We start from the raw sequence: 23693 nt of genomic DNA on the forward strand, positions 1-23693 counted from the left end.
TGTCAGTTATCTGATTTTTGATGTAAAACATGAACTGAAACAACAAAACAAAAATGAAACTGATAGCTGGAAACTTGCTATCTTATCTTCTATGGTTGGAAATCAACTTTAACTTCACCCAAAACATCAAAAGATAATTTGTAGATGATAAATAATCTAAATAAAAATTATGTTTACGGTGTGATATTAGAAGTTCGAACAGCCACTTTCCATCCTTGGCTGCAATATTAGCCTACCCGAGTTTCTTTTTGTGCTTATTATAATATTTGGGCATATGATTTTCACATCCAAGTCCCTTAAAATCTTATCACCCTTTGCAATATGGAATGAGTTTATGGTACTTCATTTTCTGGATTGTGTTCTTGTGTGTTTTTCTTTTCTTTTTAGAATTCTCCATTTTCTATTCTGCTGCATTACCTCCTTTAATTTTAAGCATTTCTTTTAACTGTTACCTCCTATCCCTTTTTGCCATGAATGTTAGTGTAAGATATTTGTTTGCTAAAGGACTATTCAATTTTTTAAAGCACAGTAAATTGAGTTTATACATATAAATGTTTTTTTCTAGAATGGCAAAGTAATTCAAGAGAGTTTTTATATGATGTAACAGTTGGTTTCTTTATTCATTCAATGCATTTATACAAACTGGAAAAAGGGAGTAGTTCTAACACATGGTCGTCTTTTCTTGACTACAGAAGAACTATATAAACTTGTTGACAGTTGCCAACGAATTCCATTAGTTGGCAATTACCATAACTATTTCAGTCAACCAATGATGCATAATAATACTAGCCTGCTAACAGAAAGTATAACATAACTAATATGTATTTTATACTATCTATATCAGCCCCCTTAAAAGGAAAGTTGTCTTCCAAAAATAAATTAGACTACACAATCATCAGTGAGGGGCAGAGTTAGGAGATATCCTTGAGGTAATTTAGACATTGAAGAAGGAATTGAATGTGGGGAGACAGCTGCTCATAACTTGTATACTTCCTTTGTTTGTTGCTTTAGGTCATGTGCAGCTAAAAATCGTCATACTCTAGATGTTTTGACCATTTGGGTGGCCTCCATTAATTGAGTCTTGGCCTTCTTGCTGGCCATTGGGAGTTTTGATATCTCCTTACCCTTCTCAGCACACTACACTGTTCCAGCTCTATCAATCGACCCTGTTGAACTGATTGGGCTTGAAATATCAGCCTCAGATCTTCTAGGTTCTCTTTTAGTTGTTTTGAAATCCTCACAGATTCATCAATTTCAGCACCTATTGTATATTGCGTTACCATCTTAGTTTGCAACATGAAATAGAGATATTTGTATTGACATTCGATTGAGTACAGAGCCTCTAAAATATTGCCATCTGATTGTTCAAATGATGGTGGAACTCACATTGGAATAAATTTGCTTATCTCTAGTAGCTCAGTAGTAAACCACCATTGAGAAATATAGATTTGAATGAACGCATTATGATAGTCTCCTTTAACAAATTTTTGATGTGCCTGACTTCCTGTCAGACAAATGGAGAATGAGTGTCGTCTAGCCTCGAGGCAATATTAGCTATACGCTAGACTTAATGTGTGTGATTGGTTCTAGATCTTAAATATACTACTGAATGGTACATGATGGATCAACAGGATTTGGCTTTGAAAGTTGAATGAAAATTTAATCTTCTTTCTCACTCTGTGTTGGGCTATGTGGCTTTGTTGGCACAAGTGATACATTGTTATTAGGCAACTATTGAGGACTTCCTTTTGGTAAGGCTAGGAAATGACCAAGTATTTGTTTTAATTGCTGCTCTATTTTTTGTGTCTGGTCGAAAGGAGGATACTTCATGACATCAATTGGAACCCCCAATAAGCTCAACTGTTTGTCTATATGTTGTGACGTCTTTTGGATAATTCTACAACTGTGGTGATCGAAGGAGGTCTACAAGTGTGGTGATCAAAGGAGGTTCTTCAAGTGTGGTGCTAGAAGGAGATGTAGTTATTTCTGTGATTTCAACATTCCTATCCTCTTCACCATCACTCTCCTTTGTGTATTCTTTAGAAGATGATTCAATTGTCTAGGCGTGAAATTCATTCTTTGGAGGTGTTTGTTGTGCCAACATTTTCTCCCCCTTTGCACTACTTCAGTGGCCATTGTGCCATAATTCTTTGTTTTATCTAATTTGTTTAAGTGAAGGAATCTTTCTTTGAGGCTTTCAGAATCATCTAATTGGTTCTCCATGGCTGTTTTCAAGATAAGTACTTTGTACTCCATGGGAACCATAGCTTCTTGTTCATACATTAATCGAAGAGGTTCATGTCTTGTGGCTACCTTGTATGTTGTTTTGTAAGCCCATAGTGTTACCAGTAGCTTTTCCTCTCAATCATATCTTCAATCCTGCAAGATTTGTAGCCTTTTTTTTTCTACCAGTTGCTCAAAACTACTTATGGGAGTGTAACTCCCAAAACTAACTATTGTTTTATTTACCAATTACAAACTTACCTTTATTTATTATCTCCTATCATTCTGATTCATTTATTATTTATCTATTCTATAATCCAACCATTGATGTAATATTTCAACAACGAAAACATTTGGAAACTTTGATGGAGCACCTCCATTGATTCTCCTGTCTCACCCAACAAACACCAAACTGAATCCATCAACGGGTCTCCTGATTGTCAAACTTTTAAAGCCTATGCACAGTATGAGAGAACATGAAATAGTCCCATCCTCTATGCACAAAGAGAGAATAACTCTCCTCCAAGGGTCCACATGTCCTTTGAGTGTGTCAAAAAGCATTCCTCGAGTGTTGGATGCGAAAGAGCTCTCCTCTGAGAGTCTACTTTCCTCCAAAAGTGTCAATAGCCCTGCTTCAATGCTATAGGAATTGATCCTTTTTTGTACAAAAGAAACTGAACCACAATAAATACAATAATTACACCTACAAGTACTTAAACAAAATGCCAAGCCCCCCTTGTTCCATGAAGGGACACATAAATGAAATTGATGGTTCTTATGCAAAGTATCATCTAAGATCTTGTGTTTCTTATTTGTGTGGATGTTTTTGTTTGCCTCGTTGTGCATACTATAGTATTAATAAGTAAAAGACTGTCTTATACTATAGTATTTGTTTTGATGTGCCCATTGTAGTATCCCTTGACAATCTTGTTAGTTTTTGGCAATCAGATTAGCAGTAACTAATAGAAAATAAGAACGCAAGCTAAAGTAAACACATAACAGCATAACACACAAGAACACGAGTACCTTGGGAAAACCTCCCTCTTGGAGGTGAAAAACCCAGCAAGAATATCTCAGATCCGATTAATAATAGGCGCAGAACCAGATAACAATTTAACCCTTCTAGGGCATAACACAAAGTAACTTATCTGATTTGCAATTCTGATCAGACTTGATGGAATCACCCCTAGCACAAGAATTCGATACGCTGTAGCAGATTTGGCAGCCTGAGCAGGTTCGGCAGCCTTAGAACAACTTCGGCAGACCTAGAATGATATTCGCCCAGTTAGGAGAATAGTTCGCTGACTGAGAGGTCTAATTTGTTGCCTTAGAACAATGCAGAAGTAACTTGCAGATGATGATTGCTGTTAGGTAGTTCGCACATAGCAGAGATAGAAATCTTCGCTTGATAGATTGATGACTTGTGATCCTTAAGTCATCTCACATATATATGAATTCAAGTCTACACTAAACCTTGGTCGGCCTTATTTAATTTTGGCGCCAAGTTACAATTAAATTCAAATGCCTTTCATATGATATTACAAGTTACATGAATAGGTCTTGACCTATTTTATGTTTACAAGTTACACATATGTAATTCGCCCAAATAGGGCCTGCCCTAATTCAAGTTACATAATATCCCAAATAGGCCCATACACAATAAATTTTAAGGCCGAAGGCAACATTAAAATTTACCAAGCTAGGTCGGCCCAATCAAGGTATATGACCTAGCTCCATTTTCAACACTCCCCCTTAGCTAGGGAGGATCCCTTGATCAATCAAATCACATCGTGACTACTACCATGGCTACTCCCATGGATGAGACACACGATACGTTTACCATAGCTACTCCCAAAGGATGAACAAACTCATCATGGAATTTCATCCATGATACCCACCATACCTACTCGCAGAGGGTGGAATGAGGGCTCTAACCTCAGACTTCTCCCAGAGAAGAATAGAACACCACCATGCCTACTTGCAGAGGGTGGAACGAGGGCTTTCACCCCAACCTTCTCCCGGAAGATTGCCTTAACCGAGGGCTTTCACCTCAATCTTCTCTCGGAAGATTGCCTTAACCTAGGATATGGCTTCCTCTGAAGCCGAAACAAGCTCCCTCTGAAGCCGAAAACAACAAGCTCCCTGTGAAGCCGAAAACAACAAGCTCCCTCTGAAGTTGATGAGCTTCCTCTGAAGCTCTTTCTGACATTTGCTTCCTTTTAGAAAAGGAAGTCTTCATTTGACTTCTGTTCCTTCTGAGGAGTTCCTATGACAACTTCTGCATAGGAAGCAAGAGAAGTCTCGATTTTCCAATCCCGAGCAAAATGACCAAACATATTACAATTAAAGCACTGGATGTGAGATAAGTCCTTCTTCCTTTTTGCTTTAGGAGTCGAATCAGAACCTCTATCTCTATCCCACTTTCTTCCTTTACCTTTCTCCATATGCGAAGCAAGAACTTGATTTTCCACATCATAATGATCACGCTCAAGTCCTCTTGCAATTAGCCGTGACTCTTCTTGTAAACAATCTGTCCTCAAGTGATCAAACTGTGGAAGTTCAATCCTTGTGCTGATTCCTTGAATGAATGCTTCCCAAGATGATGGAAGACCATTGAGAGCCATCATGGATAGGTCGCTATCTTCAACAACTTTCCCAACGGAAGAGAGCTGATCCTTCAGATCAGAAATCCTCTTGAAGTATGTAGCTACACATTCTTCTTTTGCCATCTTGATGTGGTGAAGTTGTTGCTTCAACGATAGGATGTGACTGGTGTTGTTGATTTCATACATCTTCTCCAAGGTGCTAACTATTTCTTTTGCTGTCTTTAACTTGGCGATGAGAGGCATGATATGGTCCTTGACGGAATCCACTATTATCCTTTGAGCTTGAAAGTCTTTCTTTCTCCAAGCTTTCTTTTCTCCTTCGGCTGAGGGCTCGGAAGACTCTTTGCTGATGAACTCAGAGAGATCATTCAATGCCATCATGATTCTGAATTTCCATGCAGTGAAATTGGATGCACCATCCAATCTATCTTCAGCTCTAATGTATGATGCCATGCTGACTGAAGAATGGAAAGATAGACTGAGGATGAAGACTTCCCGATATTCTGATCACAGTTTGTATGAACTTGGCTCTGATACCCTGTTAGTTTTTGGCAATCGGATTAGTAGTAATTAACAGAAAATAAGAATGCAAGGTAAAGTAAACACATAACAACATAACAGACAAGAACACAACAGTACCTTGGGAAAACCTCCCTCTTGGAGGTGAAAAACCCAGCAAGAATATCTCAGATCCGATTAACAATAGGCGCAGAACTAGATAACAATTTAACCCTTCTAGGGCATAACACAGTAACTTATCTGATTTACAATTCCGATCAGACTTGATGGAATCACCCCTAGCACAAGAATTCGATACCCTATAGCAGATTTGGCAGCCTGAGCAGGTTCGGTAGCCTTAGAACAACTTTGGCAGACCTAGAATGATATTCGCCCAGTTAGGAGAACAGTTCGCTGACTGAGAGGTCTAATTCACTGCCTTAGAACAATGCAGAAGTAACTTGCAGATGATGATCGCTGTTAGGTAGTTCGCACATAGCAGAGATAGAAATATTCGCTTGATAGATTGATGACTTGTGATCCTCAAGTCATCTCACATATATATGAATTCAAGTCTACACTAAACCTTGGTCGGCCTTATTTAATTTTGGTGCCAAGTTACAATTATATTCAAATGCCTTTCATATGATATTACAAGTTACATGAATAGGTCTTGACCTATTTTGTGTTTACAAGTTACACATATGTAATTCGCCCAAATAGGGCCTGCCCTAATTCAAGTTACATAATATCCCAAATAGGCCCATACACAATAAATTTAAAGGCCAAAGGCCACATTAAAATTTACCAAGCTAGGTCGGCCCAACCAAGGGATACAACCTAGCTACATTTTCAACAAATCTGACCCTGTTTTGCTGATTTAAACTGCAAGGAATATTGTCAAACACTTTGCACACAAGTTCTGAACTTGCTGATTGATGATTCTTTCGGTATTTTCAATGAAGACGATGATAATATGCATTCATTAGACTCAAAGAACATATGCAAATGACTGAAATGAAATGAGGATGTAATGCAAGATATATATAATGCAATTCTATAGCTGATATGCAACTACAGCCAAAGGGCATTAATGCAAACACTTGGCAAGCAACCTACCAAAGTAATTAAACACCTACAACAAGAAGGTATTTTTGCAAACAATTCAATGCAACTCCAAACTCCTTTATTGTAGCCTTCAGACTGACTATATTGATTGGTAAGTATAGGCATTATCACAAAGGGTTGGCATGCAAACTTATTATGACTGAAATTAATACCCATATGATGCTGCAGCAATAATGCATTAAGTCAAATAGCTGTCTTGCATACTAAACTCAGTAAACCTGATTACAATTGGACTGCCAAGTCTCAGCATACTAAGGCACGATTGATTACAATGCAAGACTATTTGATGAAGCAATTACAAGGCTGCCTCAGCATCGATTTAACTGAGTTAACTATATGCAAACTAGTATGAGAATGAACCTGGAAATCTTTACAGAAGATTGTAAACTTCACGTGGCTGTGCTGAAGATTGTTTAGCAGCAATAACATGGCCTTCCAATGATGACTTTTTCAATCTTCTCTTCAAAACCCTTCTAGCTGCTCAAACAACTTGGATAATCTTTCACCATTAAGCTCGAACTTGACCTCTAGATGAAGCCAATAGTTAAGCAATCTTCAGCTGATATCTCACAACCTCAGAATGCTGATACAATGAAGAAGCTACGCTTTCCAATGCCGAATATGCATAAACCCAAAGGTTCCTTCTCCAAGAGAAGAGCTCTCCAAACGTACAAGTATAAAATGATCGAATGCTACCTTTTTCATTTCTTTTGGTGCCTTTTATATTCATCTCCAATTAGGTCGATTTCTCTAGAAGGTTCTTTCAAATCATTTAAATGATATTTAATATTTGCCTTTCACTTAAATAAATGCTTTAATTAATGGGCGCACAAATAATAATAATATTTAATGTACTTCAAGTGACCCTTTTGAGGGTCATGGCCCCATTAGACATAAAGTGAATTGAAAACTTATAATTAATTATTAACAAAGTAATCACTTTATTAATATTTAAATAACATAACTCCACAAATAATCATTATTTCTCAATTCCGTCTCAACTTGGAAGTTAACCATTGTATCCTGTATGCAATCAACTGCCTTACTAAAGATAGTAAGGGTCCCTCTCTGACATTCACTGACTTACTATAAATGGTAAGTCCCTCAAAACCAAACCAAAGACCTCTGGATATCAATGCCTCAGAACATATGAAGGGTATGGAGATGAAATCACCAACAACTGTCCTCTGGAGAGCCAAAAAACTCCACAACAGGGTCCTCTAATCACCAGTATTAGCCTACAAGGACCCAGTGATAGGCTAGATCCATTAACTTTGATGCACGCTCAAAATGGGGACATTACACCCTTCACCGCTGTAGTTTGTTCACTAGAGTTCCATGGTTAATATAATTTTGTTAATTTTTGGTACCTTTAATTCCTTCATCATTTGCACATATCTCTCTTCAAGGCTTGTATGTTCTATATTCATTCTTGCTATTGTCCTCTCAACTTTCATCTCCCTTTGTTTTTCTTTTTTCATGGGAGGAGAATTTTTCTTGACTCTCTATATCCATTGATGATTGTAGGATTCTATGGAGGAAGAGTGTGGTATTACCTTCATCTTTTCCCATAGTGAATGAATGAGACTTTCGATGAACCATCTCTTCTTCAACATTTTTGTTGGCTTCTTTTCTTACTTTACTAGGAGTTCCTGGAGCCTAGAGGATAGGCTTTGACATTCTCGTGTTTCTCTTGCTTTGTATTGTATATTTCAGCTAAAATTTCATTATCATCCTGTAGTTGCTTGAACTCCGCTTCAAAGCTTTCTTCAATCTTTCCGACATGTGCTGAAAGGCTAGGCCAATTTTGATATAGTAATCAATGGCAATACCCTTTAAGATGGCTGGGAAGGGCTGAAGCCAATACGTTCTATCATCTCGATTGTGCGCAGCCCATATTGTTTCGCAAGTCTTGCATTGCTTAATTGGACCCTTCTATACATTACTAGTGAATTGAAGTAGATTTTGTTTCTCAAAGCTTTGGTGCTTCTCCTGCATTGTTGGCTATCTGAGAATTTTCAACTTGTCTTGCTTTAAAATTCCATACACGTGAATTGCGTTAAGGTTCTCTCTTGTACACCTTTGGCCTAGGAGTTTTTGGCTTGGTTCCTTAATCAATTCTTCTTTAATCACCAGTTCTTCAATATGTCGAAGATTACTCTTGCATGCTTTTGTTAACGAATCTTTATATTCTGTCTTCCATTCTTTTTCATTTTTTGTTTGGTGTACTGAATTTTTGACTTGGTCAAAAGATTGACCTACACTATATTGGGTAGTGATAAGTGCTTGGCTATCTCTTCCCACTCTTCATATGTTTTATGTTCAAGAGAAAGAACTACTAAGAACAATAAGCTACTAACACATATCCCAGTGAATTCTTATGCTAAGAAAGTTTACACGAGTTTATTGAGAAGGAATTTAGGTCTTCCATGCATTGATGAAGAAAGAAAACCATTTTATAACCCTGGATGATCTTTCATTTCTGCCATTTTGTCCTATATGAGATGTGTTCAACTGTGGCTGAACCTGCCAACTGTGCATTGACCCATCATGACGAATTTAATTGTAGTTGAACCCGTCAAGTGCAGACATTCTTCAACTGTTTGTTTTTTCCTGATTGTGTCCTGTTTTTCTGTCTCTCAACATATGGGATCTCGTTTCCATATATTTATGAGCAATTGTCTGAATTTTTTTGCATCAACAGCTATACATCTGTGGTTTATCTTGGACATATACATTACTTCCTAGTATATCAATTTGAATCCAATTTTCCTAGGGTATGTTTTTGTGAAACCATACATTCTGTGCCAGGAACTTAAGAGTACCAGACATCTTTTTTAATGTTTGTGATTGACAATATTGTGCTTTAAGGTATTTTTTTTTCTTCTATTTACATAAAAGATTCAAATGCAATGTTTTTTATTTAATTTGTAGTGCATATTTGATAGCTGTTGTATTATACATTTTTATACTTTTTTCTGAAGTGTTTCTTTGTTTGTGCAGGCTAAAAGGGATCCATTTCGGTATCGATTTCCTATTGAATTGCGATTTGTCAATCCAAATATTGATCATCTTATGTGGGTGCAGTCACCTAATTTATCTGTTGCTTAGTGTTGTAAATCTGCCAGAGAAGTGGCTCTTTTGCTGATCTAGAGCTTATTGAACTATGTTTTCATCAGATATGCAAAGTTGAATATTTTGTTATATTCGACTCTATCACGATTCTAAAGAATTCACTAACAGATTTTTTCCCTGGACAATCTTTCTTTTTGTTTTTTGTTTTAATCTTTCAAGGATGCCCATTGTCAGTGGTTGTGATAAAATTGTTGGCTTTGTTTTGCTGCAGTTTCAACAAGTTTGAATTTCCTCCCATTTTTGGACACAATAATACAACTGCTGAAGAACTGAGCGTAAGTTATTACCCACTGTGCTACTTGCAGAGTTAAGGCAATCTCTGTTCCAGTTTTTCTCATTCGATAAAATAAATCCGTCTCTTGTCTAAATTTAGCATGTCCTGAATCTTGAATGAAAGCATTTTATATACTATGTAATGTTGTACATTGCCTATATTTGAATTTGAAAGTAGGTTCCTGTATTTTTTTATTTTATGGAGGGAGGTATGAATGACATAGTTATTGATATTAGTTTAATGTGGTTATTGCTCAATACTTTTGGCTTACTGAAGGTTTATACAGCATTCCTGCATCAATTTATGACCACAAGATGGTCAATATAACAGTTTCCTATTCTACATGTTTGAAAATGTATATGATGTCAATGGTTTTTTGCTGAGTTACCGGGTTTGGCACCTGCAGCCTGGATGTGGGTCTAGGTTCGAGTTGGGTTCCGGTTCGAGCTGGGTTTGCGTCTTGGTTTGCTGCGGGTTCTCAGCAGTCAACAAGGCATTGCAGTTGTGATTGGTCAAAGGAGTTTTCATTTCACACATGCTTAATAGTAGCAACTCTGTTATACTTAATCTTTTTTATAAATTCATAATTCATATATATATATATATATATATATATATATGAATTTGACATGTTTTTTGTACTAACGAACCTAAACGAACCCAAAATCCATTTCAAAATTGTGTCTGTTGGGTAAAACTGTTGTCCAGAATCGCTCTTAATGTTTGACTTAAATTACTGTTATTTCAGTTTCCTCAGTTTGTACCCAAGTGTGTCAATCTGGTGGTCATAGGCTTTTGAAAGGTACTGTGGCTGTTTGCCTAAGGGATGAAGATAGCAAGCTAAGTGGGGATGTATGCAGTGCTACCTAATCTATGTTTACTCTGAATTCTGGCTTCCACACCTCCTGTTAGATCTGTGACAGGACCCTGAGTCAAAACAGTCTGCAGTGTAAACCAATTAACAATGGGCAGTAATTAACATTATCTATTTATTCAGAGAACAAAATATAATTAAAAGAACAAAATTGAAATGAAGTTCACATTAGTCACACTAGTTACTCCGATTAATACAACACATGGAATTGGAACTTATGTATCAACACACAGGAATGAAACTTATATGTAATTGACAGTAAACTACTAACCAGATTCATCATAGCAAAATGAATACATAACCAAAACGTTCATTACCACACAATATAATACTACTGCAGTAATCACTAGATAATCGATGAAGTCGGCCCTGCCTTCTCCGATTATTGGTGATGAAGCTTACAACCGTGAACTACTCCACAATGTTCATACAACCAAAAGCACAATATCCAGAAATCACAGAAGTCTACTCCAGTATATTATTATTCATCTATATATAAAACTGAGTCTTCGGCTTACATATTTATAGACATTATAGACCGATTAAACTATAGCCATCGCGTAGATAAAAGTGTATAAAGTCTCTGGTTGTTTTGGCCTGCGGCCAACAACCTTAAAAGTTAATCAAGAATGGCCATAGTCTCTGTTACAGTTTTGCCTTTATTCAAAACGACAGAGTACAACTCATTACTAGTTTAACAATTCGGTACCAAATTTAGACAAAATGACAAAAAGGACTTCAAAACGTTCTCATCTCCATGCCACCAATGCAGACCCTTTCCACATGCCATCCACTAAGTATCCCCTACTACCAAAATCACAAGAATAGTTAATAAACGATCAAAGTTTTTGATATATTCATCGATTTTTATCTTTCCTTTATATTTTATAAAATATCCTTAGCTCATTAACAAATGGTGACAGAAGCAACACAAAATACTACAAAGTGGCCATGTTTATGGGCAAAATAAAGGATAAAATAAAGACATATTTCACCCCTATCATTTCCCACCAGCTTAGTGTTTTGCATGTCCTCATGCAAAATTAGGTAAAGTACAAACCAGGAGGGGAAGGGGCTAATTTCTGCATTGTATTAGTGACTTCCTTGACCCATGACTGGTATGCTGCTTGCAGCTGCTCTTTATGCTCATGAATGGTTATGTGAGATGCACTAGAGCTCTCTGCCTATTCAAGTGCTGCCTTGAGTTGTCGAATCTCCTCTGTCTGTGAAGAATCAAGATAACATGCATCATGGACTTGTTGTTGAAGAACTTTATTTTCCTCTGTCACTTTAGCCAATGAATCTTGTAGGGCTTGATTTTCTTCTTTTAACTTGGCTACTAAGTTGTGTAAATCTTGTATCTCTTCTTTTTTGGGTAGAGGATTTTCTTCAGTCAATTTAGTCACCAAGTTTTGTAAATCACAAATTTCCCCACTCGTCAACACGGGATTGTCTTCTTCCTTTGCTGGGTTTTCAATGGAAGGTGGTTCCACATGTACCTGTTCACTGTCAACTGTTATATTCAACCTATGTCTTGCCATTCCAAGTGACACTTCAGTGGTCCTATGTTCTGTAGAGTGTGCTATATTGACAATGTCTGTATTCATTAGATTATCTTGGAAAAATGAAATGTTAGGGTCATCCTGTACATCTTCCCCATTTGCCTCAAATTCTTCTTACATACCCTGTACAGGTTCATTCAAGGTTTGCATTATTTGTCTTGCCTGTGTAGCTACCAACATTTCCCCAAGAGATAGAAAATTGAGCTGAGGAAGTTGGGTCCCTTGTTCACTTCTATTTTCATTTTCATCTGTAGTCACAATTGCTTCTTTAGTCTTTCTTCTATTACTTCTTCGGAGCTCCCTAGAAGTATTTGTTGACCTTTTTGTTTTGTGATATACAACAGCTAGGATTTGATAGTCTGCCACTTCTTTTAATTGTTTAGAACTCAGAACATCACTAGCTACATTTGCCAAATTTTCTAATTGTCCTGTTGTAGCAGTGGGTGATTGCTTATTAGGTGATAACTGTTGGTTGAAAATTTTGTACACTTGGGGAAATATACAAAATTGTGGTTTCAACCACAGCGTGTGAGTAAAACTCTCCTAATTAAGGGAAGGCTCCCTCTATCTAACTACAACTTTGAAAATAAAATAGGATGGGACAGCAATCTTTCTTCTTCTTTCAAGAAAGACAATATCCTTTTTTCTTCACAGAAAATGATAGCGATTTGATATAAACGACAGTAACCACTTTCAAAATGAAATGTGAGAAAGGAAATGAAGTTTCCTGAAAGCGTAAAAACTTCTGTCACTTCCTTCGGGACGGGATAACAATATCAAGCTCAAAGACTTGATTATGTGAATTCCTATCTACCCTTTTTTATACTAATGCTATAAAGAACAAATTATAACAGCTCAAAGACTGGAATATCTTATTTTTTTCTACTTAAAACAATGGGAAGTAGTATAAGCTCAAAGACTTACAGCTATTTCTCACAAAATCTATTCCTAAATTCTCCTAAGAACAAGTGAAAGCACAAAGACTTGCAACTTTTCTCAACAAAATATTTATTTTAATCTATATTAACCTCAACTACTTGCAGCACAAAGAGTGCAAATCAGATGTGATTAAGCTCTTTAAGAAACACTTGCAAGAAAGATAATATAGAACACAAACTCAAGTATGTAGCACAAAGACTCAAAGCTTGGGCAATTTTCTTCTATTCCTTTCAATTCTTGAATTTACACATGAAAGCTCAAAGAATTCTTTGCTGTAAATTTGGCAGAGTTTTTGCTTGCTTTCCCAAAAGATAAAAATTACAATAGACCCCTCAAGTATTTATAGAAGAGGAGCCTTGAGAAAAAGGTGAGAGGATCCTAACTAACTTGAGAGATTCTCTCAACCACCAAGACTTATTCAATAACTAACTAAGACTTCAATAACTAACTAAGACTTATTCCAACTACTTGAGCACAACTTGTAGTTGCTTTACATGTGATTACAAAAGTGCAAGTAATAAGTTAACTGGTAATTTTTTTACATGTAACTTGTCAAAACGAAATTACAAATGCATAACTAAAACTATTCCATGTGTCTAAAGACACGACTCTAACTGCATCATCCTTTGTCTGTGATGATCTTCATGTCGCTTCAGGATGCTAGAACTTGAAGTATTTTGGATTGGTAAAGACATCTTGAATTGGAACGGGAACTTGCATCCTTATCTTCTTGCTTGTGGTAGTACTAGCTTTTCAAGAGGGAAAGGGCTGCCTTCCTCTTTTCACGTCATGACCATCTTTGTCTTGAAAGCATTCTATGCTCTCAACCATGAATTGTTGTTGTATCTCTTCTTTGTATCATCCTTCATTCTTGAAATCTTCTTGCAAAATAAGGCCCATGCCTTAATCCATTGATTTGGTAGATCGTGTGTGCAAACCGGACTGATAAGGGAAGAGATAAATTGATGCAAAAATGGGCTCACAAGTGAATTTCGGGTTTTGGAAGTTGCATTACATGTGTGGGAAAAACAAGAGCATTAACTTGCAATTGTGGAGAAAAAACATGCAACTTCATATGTATAATGGGTAACTACAAGTTTGCACTTGTAATTGGACTTTTAGAACTCATTTTCAAGTGTTTTTTGAGTGCATTTTGGACCAATTTTGGGTTTTGGATGGCTGACCGGAGTTTGACTTTAAATAGGGAAAATGAATGAAGGTGTGAAATGAGTGGATGAAATGGTATGTACGGATGATGGAAATAAATATGAGTGAAAATGAAAAGATTTTGGGAAGATCGTCTTCAAGAAAATGGGAAGAACTTTCAACATGTAATCCGGTTCTAAAAACCCGATTTTGAAAGAATGGGTATTTTTCATCTTTGCAATTTGGAATTTCAACCAAAGATGGTTAAATTCCTTTAACCGTAAGGGAAGAACAATTATTTTCATCCAACTTGCAATCGGGATTTAAAATCCCGAATACAAGTAAAGAGGGAAAATGGGGAAGGACAATGCAATTCACAAGTTGCCTTGCAAGGGGAAAATCTCTCTCACAAAACCGATTTTTGGGGCAAAATAATCATATACAAATTTACAACCAGGAAGGAAAAGCAAGAAGACAAGAAAACAAGAAAACAAGAAAATGAAACAAAGAAAGAAAAGAAATCAAACCTTGCTTCAAACTGAAAATGCCTCTTCAAAAAGATGATCAATCTTTGAAAGAAGGAAGGAGAACTCTTAAAAAGAAATTAACCACATTCCAAAACCCTAGCCACGTTTTACCAAAACGCCTTGGGCAGCAAAACGTGCCACCAAATACAAACTTAATGGCACAAGAAGTGATCAATCCTCCATCAAACCCCAACGCCTTAGCATAATAAGCAAAAACGTCTAAAGGAGAGATGAAAACGTGGCAACTTGGGAAATAAAATCGTGGTTTTGGCAAAAAACATTTTTGCTGTTAAAACTATTAGAATATTAAAATATTGTTATTTTTAGTATTAATGCTCAATAGTGTATATTTTTTTTTAGTAAGATCTTCTACGATCTTATCAGCAGTTTCTTATTAGAAACTTGCTATTCTTGTAAATACTCCTGTACTATTTAAATAAAGGTGGGTCTCATGTTGATGATCAATTCTTTGAAATCCATATGCTTCTGCATTTGTATTATGGTATCAGAGCTTTAGGAAAATTTTTTTTGGAAATTTTTTAATTCTAATTTCCAATTAGTGGAAGTTTTCGAAAATTATTCCAGTTAAAAAAAAAAGAAACTCATCTAAGGTTTTTTTTTTCCTAGCTCCTGTGAATTTTTTAAAGGAAGGTTGTCTTCTGTTCGGCGGCGGTCGTGGCTCTGTGCGCGACCTGCAAGACTAATCGTGCCACCGTTTGTGGCTCTGTGCTTGCACCCTCAGCGCGACGCGACCTGAAACCGCGACGCGACCTGCACACTCAGCGCGACGCGACCTGCACCCTCGGCGACGCGACCTGCAACCTTGTCGCGATCTGCAGCCTTTTTTCTGCGCGTGACCTGCTACCCGTGTGGACATCTCTACTGGTGGCGCGACTCCCGTTTTTCTTCCCTGTGCCAAGTTTCTTCTGTCTGCAAATTTTCTGGGCATATCATGGCTTCCACAACCCTCTGATTTTTTCGATTAAGGTGTTTACTTTCAAGTTTTCATCGAAAATAAATTTTTCTTGCAGATTCTTGGTGGGTTTTTCGAAACCTAATCTGGGTAGTTGCCCGATTTTTCTGGGTGCATCGTTTTTCGTGCCTCGATTTTCGAGCCAACGGATTTGAATTTGGTTTTCAGATTCCTTCTAGGTTTTCTCTCATCTTCAAGGCTCCTATCCGTTTTTCTGCATTAGTCGAGACTCATCTTGAAATCCGTGTCTATTGTTGTTGTACCTCTCTTCTTGTCATTTTTCAGTACATTGGGAAACGTGCAAATGGCTTCTCTCACCAATTTGATGTTAGAAGGCAGTCAATGCTTTAATGGCAACAATGACAACATTTGGAAACAGCGTATGTTGACCATTTTTGAATATAGGCGTCTTGACCAGCTTGTTTTGGGAAAAGAGCTCAGTCCTGGTACACCTGGTACAGATCAAGATAAGTTTGATGACTTTGTACCCTCAATATTACTTCAACTAATGTTGACCTGAAGTTTTCAGAATTGTGCACCAAACTTCTACAGCAGGATCGTTGGAAACAATAGTTTGGTAGTGGTACTACGTTAGCCTCCTCAGAAAATGCCTTCACAGCCCAATCCTTTCACAAGGATGAAGGCAAATTTCAGTCCTCTCAGTCTTCTCAGCAGAAAGGCTCTTCTCAGACACAGGATGGTGCTAAGAAGAAGAATGTGCAGTGCAATTACTGTCACAAGTACGGCCATATGAAGAAAGATTGCCGTCAGAGGCTCGCTTCTGAACAAAAGAAGCAGGGAGGGTCACACCAGAAGGCGCATGTTGCTGAACATTCCGAGCAGAAGGAGTCTGCCTTTTATGCCTTTATGGCTAAGAGGTCTTCAGATCATGCCAGGTCTTCTGCTTGGTACATCGACTCTGGTGCATCACGTCACTTTCCTCATCGGCGTGACTGGTTTACAGACTTCTCATCTTTCAGTGATTCCGTTGTATTTGGCGGAGGTGAGGAGTATATAGTTGTTGGCAGAAGCACTGTTCAGATACAGTCTGGTGGCAGGAATCTCATCTTCCTGAATGTGTACTATGTTCTTGAATGTGTCAGTCAGATTATGAGGAATTCTCCTCAGCTAGATGTGGTGTTCAGTGCTCACAAGTGTTCCATCATTGATCGGGAGACTCGTCTTACTGTTGCTGTTGGTCTAGAGGATCATGGCCTATATAGGCTTCTTGACACTGGTGATTCTCTTGAAGTGGCTCTGGCAGCTCGTGTTTCTCCTCTCAGCACTTTGTGGCATCAGAGATATGGACATCTCAACATTCAGTATCTCTCTCAATTATCTTGGGAGGGACTTGTTTCAGGGTTACCTGATATTCAGACTCAGCATCTTGGAGTATGTGGCGCCTGTCAAGTTGGCAAATAGCATCGGACTTCATTCACACATGGAAAGTCTTGGCGCACATCTAAGGTACTTCAATTACTTCATGCTGATATTTGTGGTCCTATGAATACATCTTCTGTTACTGGTTGCAAATACTTTTTGCTTATTGTAGATGATTTTAGTAGAAAGATGTGGGTGTACTTTCTTAAACACAAATCAGATGTATTTAGTATCTTTCAGAAGTTTGAGTCCTTCGTTGAAAAAGAGTCTGGATGTAGCATCATTACTCTTAGGACAGATAACGGGGGGGAATTTTGTTCTTCTGCATTCTCCAACTTCTGTGATACCCATGGCATCAAACGCCAATTGACTACACCCTACACTCCTCAGCAAAATAGTGTTGTCGAGTGTCGCAATCGTACAGTTGTTGGGATGGCTCGCTCTATGTTACAACACAGGAGTGTTCCGAATAAGTATTGGGCTGAAGCAGTGTTTACTGCTGTCTACCTCCTTAACCGTTCCCCTACTCAGGCTATTAAGGGGAAGACTCCAGAAGAGGTTTGGTCTGGTCGGAAACCTAAGATCAGCCACCTGAAGGTTTTTGGCTCTGTTGCCTATGTTTGGATTCCAGATGCTAAGCGCTCCAAGTTGGATTCCAAAAGTCAGAAACTCATGATGACAGGATACAATGATCACCATAATGCCTACAGACTGATCGATATAGACACTGAACGTCTTATCTTCAGTCGTGATGTTGTATTTGATGAAGACAGAGGATTCTTTCAGCCCCCTTCTTCTGAGCAGTGTTCTGAGGATCAGCCTCACAATGTTCTTATTCCATTAGGTTCGCCTGATGGGAGGGATGATGCAGAATCTATTTTCGATGATGCACTACCTGAGTTCCCTCCGGAGAATAATCCTCCTCCTGCTGCTCCTGTTCCTGCTCCTGAGCCTCTTCCAGCTCCTCCAGATGTTAGCACTTCTACTCTCCGGCCTAAATGGTGGGCCAAGACCATTGGTGATCTCAGGGATACTGAGCTCATTGAGGGTAGAACCTCCCGTAATAAGAGCAAACAGCAACATACAGTCAATTTTGCTCTCATGGCTAACATACATAGTGTTTTTGAGCCTTAGACATATTCAGAGGCTAAAGGTATACCTGAGTGGGAACAGGCTATGGAAGCCGAGTTCCAGAGTCTTCAGAAGAATCACACTTGGGCCCTTTCTGATCTTCCTTCAGGGAAGAAGCCCATTAGCTGCAAATGAGTGTACAAAGTAAAATACAAAGCTGATGGAACCTTAGACAAGTATAAGGCTCGTCTTGTTGCTCGTGGGTTCTCACAGAAATAAGGCATTGACTACGAGGAGACTTTTGCTCCTATAGCCAAAATGAGTACCATACGGCTTGTTCTTGCCTTGGCAGCCCAGTTCAGTTGGAAAGTCCATCAGATGGACGTCAAGAGTGCCTTTTTGAATGGTGACTTACAGGAAGAAGTCTACATGACGCAACCCCCAGGCTTCAAGGTTGCTGGTCAAGAACAGAAGGTCTGTAGACTAGTCAAAGCACTCTATGGTCTGAAACAAGCTCCTCGGGCTTGGTACATGAAAATTGATAAGTACCTGACAGATCATGGTTTTCAGCGGAGTCCATCTGATGCAAACCTGTATATCAAGCATACTAGTAATGATGTTTTGTTTGTGGTTGTCTATGTGGATGACTTAATCATTATTGGCAGTTCAACACATTTGATCACTGGGATCAAACAGGATTTGTGCCGCACCTTTGATATGACAGATTTGGGACTTCTACATTACTGCTTAGGAGTTGAAGTTTGGCAGACTGAGAACAGTATCTTTCTCTCTCAGTCCAAGTATGCCAGAAGTCTTCTGGACAAGTTCAGAATGCAGGATTGCAAACCTGCCATTACTCCTATGGAACCCGGGCTCAAACTTTCAGCTCAGTCATCTTCACCAGTTGTGGATGAATCTTTGTTCAGGCAACTAGTGGGTAGTCTCATCTATCTTACTGCCACGAGACCTGACATCAGTTTTTCAGTGAGCTACATTTCACGCTTCATGACAGCTCCCAAGGCTGATCATTGGATAGCAGCGAAGCGTGTGCTGCATTATGTGAGTGGCACTCCTGATTATGGACTTCTGTACATTCGGAGTTCTGATCCTACACTCAGTGGCTACACAGATTTTGATTGGGCAGGTTCGGTTGATGACCGTAAATCTACAACACGGTATGTGTTTAGTTTGGGATCTGGTGCTGTCACATGGACGAGTAAGAAGCAGCAGGCAGTGGCTCTCTCCTCGACAGAAGCAGAGTATCAGGGAGCAGTTAAGGCATCTTGTGAGGCGGTTTGGCTTCGACGAATGCTTGCGGATATGCATGTCTCCCAGGCAGGTCCAACTCCCTTGTTCTGTGATAATCAAGGAGTGCTCAAACTCACCAAGAATCCAGTCTTCCATGAAAGAACCAAGCATGTGGAAACTCATTGTCACTATATTTGACAGCTGGTTGAAGACGGATCCATCCAGTTGTTGTATGTTCCTACCTCGGAGCAGCCAGCAGACATCTTCACCGAGCCCCTTGGTCTTGATAAATTTGTAAAATTCAGGGGGTCTATAGGTGTAGTTAATAGATTGAGCATTAAGGGAGGGTATTAGAATATTAAAATATTGTTATTTTTAGTATTAATGCTCAATAGTGTATATTTTTTTTTAGTAAGATCTTTTACGATCTTATCAGCAGTTTCTTATTAGAAACTTTCTATTCTTGTAAATACTCCTGTACTATTTAAATAAAGGTGGGTCTCATTTTGATGATCAATTCTCTGAAATCCATATGCTTCTGCATTTGTATTAAAAACCCCATAAAACCAGCGATAATGTCTTCCAAATGGCATGAAGAGAGTTGGAAAATGCATGAAAATGGCAAGGAATCCAAAACGCCTTCCTCTTCCTTGAACTTCTCCACAAAAATCGTTGGAAATCTTCAATAAAATCCTTTAATATTGCTGGTCGAGTTTTTAGAAAAGAACAAGTCTAAAATGTTACTTTTCTCTCAACAAGGCAAAATCGGGTTTTAAAAATCCAACTGCAAGTTTAAAATGTCACTTTTTCCATCAACAAGGCAAAATCGGGTTTTAAAAATGCAATTACAAGTTTAAAATTCTCCAATTTGCACTTTATGGAGAAAATCGGGTTTTTTGGGCAAAATAGCAAGTTTAAAATGTCACTTTATTTCAATTCTAGGCAAAATCGGGTTTTGGAGAGAGATGTGCAAGTTACAAATTACTTGTAAAGGGAAAATAAAATACCTACAAGAAGTTTTAATAACTTGCACATATGTAATAGAGGTTTAAAATCCCTATTACAAGCAAAAGACATTAAAGTAGGGGTTTTAGAAAAGAATTACAAGTTTACTTGTAACTTATCCAAAAAATCCGTATTTCAACTTAAAAAGCCAAAAAGCATCAAAGGGGAAATAAAAAGCAAATTACAAGTTCTTATTTTTCAATAAAGTGCACTTGTAATCAGGCAAAAATTTCCCTACAAAGACCAAAACAATGGAAATCATTAAAATTTGCAATTCAAGAGAAATTTCCCACTTGCAGTCAGGGAGAAAAAACCCGAAATTGAAGGAAAGACATAGCAAATGAATCCAGAATGCGACGAAATTCAAAACGTGGTTCAAGGATGGATTGAGGATTAAGCTAGTCCAAGGAATAGTCAAAATTCTGCCTCAAGAAGCGTGCCATAGAGTAAAATTTTCATTTTTTCACAAAAATTTCATGTAATGGTCCTTCATTTTTGAAAACAAAAATGAGGACAACAATAATTTATCTTGATCTTTGGAAGCAGTTGAGGTTTGTTTTTTAGAACAACCAGGAGAGGCTTCAACTGAAGATGTCCTGCTATGCATTTTCCGTTTACCCCTAGTGTCATAGCTTGTTGTGCAAGTCTTGACAATTTTACTTCTCATAGGAGTAACACAAGATTTTTTAACTGGCTCGTTACATGAGACTGGGGTTTTCTTGGTATCCTGTTTTGATGCCCACTTCTTGGGAGAATCATCAGAGGTGTCTTTTGTCTTCACTAGGCTCAACTAAAAGGCTTTCATTGTCACTTTCCCTATTTGACTCTGCACCTACAAAATCCTTATTTTCAGAAGTACTTGGTGGGTTCTTGATGGCAGGGGAATTTTCTTCAGCGGAATTGTTTGGGGAATCATCACCAAGAAGTGAGTCCCAATCGAGGAGAAAGCCTTTTTAATTCCCTTACAACTAACAGTTTGATAAGGCCATGGTGAGCTAATGAGTTTTCGTGCCCTTTTTGTACTTCTTTTTGCATTTGATTTAGAGAGGAATAAAGAAAGAAAGGCATATTCACAAGCATACCCCATCTCAAATGAAGCATAAGCCGAAATTGTTTAGCATAAATGTATACATACCTACCTTCGCAAGTTATGTACTGGATGATAAACTTTGCTATAGTCTTCTAAGGCGGTGGAAGTGAGTCAAGCTTCGTACCTTGCCGAGTAACTATTTTCACAAACTCCCCTCTTTCCAGAAACTTCTTGCGCAAAGGTTCGAGGTCCGTTGCGCGCTTGGAATGGTCAAGAAAATATTTTTTTCTTGAGAGTGGAAACACAGAAACATCTGCCACAACTTCTATTGAAAAAGGAATGGTTAAACCACAAATTGTGGCTTCCTTCCTACTGCAAGTCGTTGCAAATTCACGCACAATTTTCTCATCATACCCCCTTAACCTTTTGAAATACACATCCCATCTTGCTTGTTTGAAAATCTTATAGGCTTTTGCAGCTTTTGGCATTCTCAATTCGTCCATAGTTAAAGGCTGAAAACGGTGACGATGTTCTCCCGCCATGGTATAGGAGGTTATTCAAACGACTATAGGATGCAGACAAAACCCGTTTGCAGAAATTAGTAACCAAAACAAGCAGTAAAATGGGAAAAGTGGCTTGCACAGTAAAAGAAAACAACTTACGGGTAAAAAAAGCCTAAGACAAAGGACAAGTACCGTTAATTATTGTGGCAACTCAATAGACACGATCGATGTTGGGGTTTAAAATGATACGAGGTGGATATGAAATGAAACTAGTAACCCGTGTCATCCTCGGATAGGACCATTCCCCTCCCCCTAGCTGGCGTGTGATCTGTCCTCGGGTTACATCACCAACCATAAATGAGCAAAAAGAATATTAAACAAAATAAGTAGGAAAAGAAGAAAAATCGAGAAATACCAACACCAAACACTGTGGATGGTATGGAGCAAGAACGTGGGAGCGGCCACAAATACACGTGGGAACGAGTTGTGAGAAACCGGTGCTGACGTCAGACGAGCAGCCAAGCTGGAGTAGTACGGAGAATGTTAGGTCCACTAGGAATGATGAAACGGAAAAACACATCGAAAGGCGATGAGAAAGAAAAACGAGTTGGTGGTCATGCGGAGATAACATAATCGACACAAACAAGCAGTAGGAGCGTGTGAGTGCATTGGAGGAAATGATGACACAGTGAGCGGTAGAAAACTGAAACGGCAAAGGGAACTGCGACCTAAAAACCACCAAGAAAGCAATTGCCAAGTGGAAAGATCGTCGGGAAGAGAAGGATCACCCAGGAAACCACTAAGTTGGAAGTGACAAAAGCTTCTGGCCCAAAGAGGACAGGAGGTAAGGCACAATAAAGAATAACCTGCAATGAGGAAACAGGAACCTCATAGAGGACTAGGGCGTGGAAAAGTCACAAAGAATGAAGAGGAAAAGCAGAGCTGGCCGGACGAACATCAAACATCTGCAACACATCTCGGAAAACAGCTCCTGGTAAGAAAGTGACAGGAGGACAGGGTAGAGGCGTGTGCAGATGTCGCTTGTTTTTTTTTTTGGATAACAACATAGGGTCGCTGAAGTCTCGGTTTTCAATCCAATGTCGCCTGGAAGCGCCAGGAACTCGGTTTTCACATCCAAGTTTATTACGCAACCGCCACCTGATGGAAATCTGGTTTTCAAGTGGCGATTGGCCAACAAAGCTGGAAACCCGGTTTTCATTGTTGGATCTTTTATTGCATTTTTTTTTGGAACATTAAGTTTTGAGGAGACCAAAAGGAACAATAGTAAGTTCCTTCGCCACATCACAAAAGAAAGTTTCTTTTGAGAGAGGTCGTTTGTAGTGTTTCAGGCGATGTCCATTGACGAGCATAACTCTTCTTTCAGTGTCCACAGTACAGAGATGTACAACACCATTATCATATATCAGCTCAATCTCATAGGGCCCGAGCCACCGCGTGTGAAACTTTCCTTTGAAATTGTGAAAATGGGAGTCATATAGGAGTGCCCAATCACCTGGCTGAAATGACCTCTGTCGAATGAAGCGATCATGCCAAAGGGCATGCTGTTTTTG

General features: G+C 38.5%; 1 protein-coding gene across 5 annotated transcripts in view; it reads left to right on the forward strand.

Moving 5' to 3' along the window:
- LOC131070405 (protein PLASTID TRANSCRIPTIONALLY ACTIVE 10) overlaps positions 1-23693 on the forward strand; it is a 335025-nt gene that overhangs the window by 69995 nt on the left and 241337 nt on the right. For all 5 annotated transcript variants that reach the window (XR_009112318.2, XR_009112319.2, XR_009112320.2 and 2 more), the window contains exons 6-7: positions 9459-9532; positions 9802-9865. Coding sequence is in view for 2 of the 5 variants with exons in the window: in XM_058005915.2 (XP_057861898.1) it covers positions 9459-9532; positions 9802-9865 (138 nt within the window). In the remaining 3 variants the exon portion in view is untranslated. The remainder of the gene's footprint in view (positions 1-9458; positions 9533-9801; positions 9866-23693) is intronic.

This window comes from Cryptomeria japonica, chromosome 3 (genome assembly GCF_030272615.1).
Source record: "Cryptomeria japonica chromosome 3, Sugi_1.0, whole genome shotgun sequence".
Lineage (NCBI taxonomy): Eukaryota > Viridiplantae > Streptophyta > Pinopsida > Cupressales > Cupressaceae > Cryptomeria > Cryptomeria japonica.